We start from the raw sequence: 4,892 nt of genomic DNA on the forward strand, positions 1-4,892 counted from the left end.
TCCTATATTTAACAAATGTATCATGATAATGAGATATGATAAGATTAGAGGAAGCTGAAACTGGCCGAGGCTATACGAGAACCTCTCTGCACTACTTCCGTAACTGTTGTGTAAATCTAAAATTATTCCAAATAAAAAGCTTATTTAAATAATTGATGAAGATATCCATTGGCAGATTTGTTTGGGGAACTTTGGATTAAACAACTGATTTTTCTCAGTGTCTGTAATTGTCATAGCTCCTGGAATATCCAATAAGCATTGTGATTTTAACAGAGAGAATATAGGGTGCTGAGTTTCCCAAACATATTTGATCAGAAACCTTTTCATTTCTTCAAATAGCATCTTTTACAAAAAGTACTGACACAGAGAAGTTTTCTCCCAAGGTGTCACAGACTTCTGTCCTATACTAGACCATGATGAAATTTTAATCAATGACTGACTGAAGAACAAAGATGCTATGAACATTAAAATGGCAGAAGACTTGAAACTAGAGGCTAATATGATGGATTAGAGAATAATCATTAAAATTATATTTCATAGGCTACATCAATTGACCAAACTTAATAAGATGACTATAAAATGATACACATATAATCTTCATTTAGGTAAGCAAAATTTTTTTAAAAAAATCAACTGAGTAAGTAAAAGAAGCAAGAACTTAAATGCCCGCCATGTTACCGTGAGCAGCTTTGTGTCTCAGGAGTTCTTAGGTCAAATTAGTAGAATTGTCATGCTCAGTAAAGATGCCCTAATAGTAGGAGTGATGCCATTTCTGAGGATTGTTTGCTTGTCTTTTTGTTTGTTTTTTAGTTCTGTGTGCTACATTGTAAATGGTCCTCAATGAACCATTTCCAAAGGACAGGCAATAGGATGATGTGTGTCTTGGAAACCATGTCATAGCAAGAAACGTTGAAGAAACTGGAAATGTTGCCGTGATGCACAGAAACCTTTGAGAGAGGCCAGACACCGTGGCTCACACCTGTAATCCCAGCACTTTGGGAGGCCAAGGCGAGTGGATCACCTGAGGTCAGTAGTTCGAGACCAGCGTGGCCAACATGGTGAAACCCCGTCTCTACTAAAAATACAAAAAATTAGCCAGGCGTGGTGGCAGGCACCTGTAATCCCAGTTACTCGGGAGGCTGAGGCAGGAGAATCACTTGAACCCAGGAGGCCGAGGTTGCAGCGAACCAAGACTGCACTATTGCATTCCAGCCTGGCCACCAAGAGTGAAACACCATCTCAAAAAAAAAAAACCAAAAAAAAACCTTTCACAGATCCTTAGGTACACAAGGATACAAGAGAATTAAGCCTATTCTGTATAACTTCAGAACTCGGGAGAAGGACTTAAGAACACAGGACACCCACATTTTGGTTCAAAAAAACTACTGTAACCATTAAACAGCCTCATAATGGAATGGATATTCTTGGAATAAAGTGAGCTCCCTGCCACTGGGACTGTCTAAATGGCAGCTGGGTATCCCTCTGTCCAAACGGCGGCTAGAATGTCTTCTACATGTACCTAATAATGAGTTCTACACAGCCTTCCAGTGCTAAGGTCTCAGAAGCTATCAAACCACAGGGAAGGAAAAAAAATGAAGAGGCACTGAGAAAACTGACAAACCACTAAAAACAGCCCCTAAAGTACCCTTAGGCACCACTCTACCTCTCTTCTAACCATCATCCCTGTAATAATATCTGGAAACTGCCTAAACAAGTGCTGACATTTAGTTGATGAATTAAGGCAAAACGCTGTCCTAGAGTATGCACCTAAGAGATTTCTGATTAGTAGAATTTAAGTTACACTAGAGGACAGGGAAGTGATGAATTTATCCTGACTAAGTATTGTATTCACTGCAAAAGAAATTTACCAAAATAAACACACAAATATACAAATAAACAGTTTTTCTTTAAATGCACTATTTTTTTTATCTTAGAGAAATAACTGGTTTATACAAAGGGCAATGTGTATATGGTGTGTATGTTTAAGGCGTGCTTCAAGGTTGCTCTCAAGCTGAGCCAGAACTATCACGAGAAGAGTGAAAGGGGCACCCAGGACACAGAAGTTAAGGAAGCAGTTACTCTCAGGGTCCTGTAAGTCCTAGCGGGGTCAGCACTTACGTGAGAGTAAGTACCTCTTTAAATTTGCGTCACAGACGCTGGCTTACCTCACGCCAGTCCAAGCTCTGTGATTGGTCAGGCCATCAAAGCCTCGCCCCATACGACAAACACTGGTTTCTTAGGAAACTGCTGCGTAGCTACGTGACTAGCAACCGGAAATAATTGCCGCCGCCATCTTTTGGTGCAGAAGGTGACGGGAAAGAGGCCGCAGAACTGAACATCCAACCGTATGTAGGCGAGAAGCCGGTGCCGATACTCCCACTATCACACAATGTCCCACCGGGCCCCAGAGTGGAAGAGAGCGGAGGCTAATCCAAGAGACCTTGGGGCCAGATGGGATGGCAGGGGCAGCAGAGGCAGTGGCTGGAGTGGCCCCTTCGGCCATCAGGGACCGAGAACAGCAGGCTCCCGTGAACCACCACTCTGCTTTAAAATAAAGAACAATATGGTTGGTGCGGTCATTGGTCACAGTGGATCAAAAATAAAAGATCTACAACATTCGACAAACACTAAAATACAGATTATAAAGGGAGAATCAGAAGCATTAGTCAGAATTTTTGGCAACAGGGAAATGAAAGCAAAAGCCAAAGCTATTATAGAAACACTTACTAGAAAACAAAAAAGCTACAACTCAGAATCCAGTGTGGATAATGCTGCATCCCAGCCCCCTACTGGAATAAATCTAGGCAGAAATGACATTGCTGGAGAAGCTCAGCCATTGTCAAATTGGGATCGAATTCGGGCAGCAGTCATGGAGTGCGAAAACAGAAAATGGGCAGATCTACCACCAGTTAAGAAAAATTTTTACATAGAATCCAAAGCAACAAGCTGCATGTCTGAAATGCAGGTAATTAACTGGAGAAAGGAAAATTTCAACATAATGTGTGATGACTTGAAAAGTGGTGAAAAGCGTCTCATCCCAAAACCAACTTGTAGGTTTAAAGACGCTTTTCAGCAATACCCTGATCTTCTGAAAAGCATAACAAGGGTAGGGTTTGTAAAGCCAACGCCAATTCAGTCACAGGCATGGCCAATTATTCTACAAGGAATAGATCTTATAGAAGTTGCACAAACCGGAACAGGGAAAACATTGTCCTATTTAATGCCTGGGTTTATTCATGTTGATTCTCAACCATTATCTAGAGAGCAAAGGAATGGGCCTGGGATGCTAGTCCTTACACCCACTAGAGAGTTGGCTCTTCAGGTGGAAGCTGAATGTTCAAAGTATTCATATAAAGATCTCAAAAGCATTTGCATATGTGGTGGTAGAAACAGAATTGGACAAATAGAAGACATTAGTAAAGATGTAGATATAATTATTGCAACTCCTGGGAGGCTGAATGACCTACAAATGAATAACTCTGTCAACCTAAGAAGCATAACCTACTTAGTTATGGATGAGGCAGATAAAATGCTGGATATGGAATTTGAACCCCAGATAATGAAGATTTTATTAGATGTGCACCCAGACCGGCAGACTGTTATGACAAGTGCAACTTGGCCAGATACCGTCCGTCGACTGGCACGTTCTTATTTGAAAGATCCTATGATTGTTTATGTTGGTAATCTGAATCTAGCTGCTGTAAATACAGTGAAGCAAAATATAATTGTTACCACAGAAGAAGAAAAACGAGCTCTCACCCAAGAATTCATAGAGAACATGTCACCCAATGACAAAGTCATCATGTTTGTCAGCCAAAAACGTATTGCTGATGACTTATCAAGTGACTTCAATATCCAAGGCATATCTGTAGAATCATTACATGGCAACAGTGAAGAGAGTGATAAAGAGCGAGCATTAGAGGACTTTGAAAGTGGAAACATAAAGATACTGATTACAACTGATTTAGTAGCTCGAGGTCTTGATGTTAATGATGTCACACATGTATATAATTACGATTTCCCATGGAATATTGAAGAATATGTACACAGAGTAGGGCGCATTGGACGGGCAGGAAAGACTGGCACATCAGTTACCCTCATCACTCAGAGAGATGCGAAAATGGCCGGTGAATTGATTAAAATTCTGGAAAGAGCAAATCAGAGTGTTCCGGAAGATCTTGTAGTAATAGCTGAGCAATACAAGTTAAATCAACAAAAGAGGGACACAGAAACACGATCAAGAAAACCTGGACAAAGGCACAAGGAGTTTCATTATCGTTTAAGTTGAAAAGTTGTACCTGGCTACTGGAAGATTCCAGGCATGTTAAAGATATGCAGTATTGAATATAGATAAAGAAGTATTGGAAACATACTGGACATTTAAAGAAGTAACTAATTCTTAGATAATACTGCTAAACTTTCAATATTGTGTATGTTCCTTAATTTTAAAAAGTCTCAAAAATGAGAGAGTGAGAGACTATGTGAAGAAAAAGTAAATGTTATGTGTTAAAGTTTAATTTCTTTTAAAAAATACTTTTATTTTAGGTTTGGGGGTATATATGAAGGTTTGTTACATAAACACATGTCATGGGGATTTACTATACATATTATTTCATCACCCAGGTATTAAGCCCAGTGCCCAATAATTATCTTTTCTGCTCCTCTCCCTGCTTCCACCCTGCATCAGGTAGACCCCAGTGTCTGCTGTTTCCTTCTTTGTGTTCATTATGTTCTCATCATTTACTTCCCACTTACAAGTGAGAACATGTGATACTTGAGTTTCTGTTCCTGTGTTAATTTTATAGTCTGCCATGTCCATTTGTCTTCTCTAAAACACTTGGTAGAAGACAACAGTGGTGCTTTTCTGGCTTTAAAATAGTTGTACTAAATGG

General features: G+C 39.9%; 1 protein-coding gene across 1 annotated transcript; it reads left to right on the forward strand.

Annotated features, from left to right (window-relative positions):
• The first annotated feature begins 1,949 nt into the window (after window positions 1–1,949).
• Window positions 1,950–4,424, forward strand: DDX53 (DEAD-box helicase 53). Its single transcript, XM_050777362.1, has one exon. The coding sequence runs from the start codon at window positions 2,390–2,392 to the stop codon at window positions 4,286–4,288; it is 1,899 nt and encodes a 632-aa protein (XP_050633319.1). The 5' UTR covers window positions 1,950–2,389; the 3' UTR covers window positions 4,289–4,424.
• Window positions 4,425–4,892: the final 468 nt, after the last annotated feature.

This window comes from Macaca thibetana, chromosome X (genome assembly GCF_024542745.1).
Source record: "Macaca thibetana thibetana isolate TM-01 chromosome X, ASM2454274v1, whole genome shotgun sequence".
Lineage (NCBI taxonomy): Eukaryota > Metazoa > Chordata > Mammalia > Primates > Cercopithecidae > Macaca > Macaca thibetana.

Coding starts and splice junctions, on each gene's coding strand:
- DDX53 (XM_050777362.1), top strand. CDS start 2,390: ATGTCCCACCGGGCCCCAGAGTGGAAGAGAGCGGAGGCTAATCCAAGA.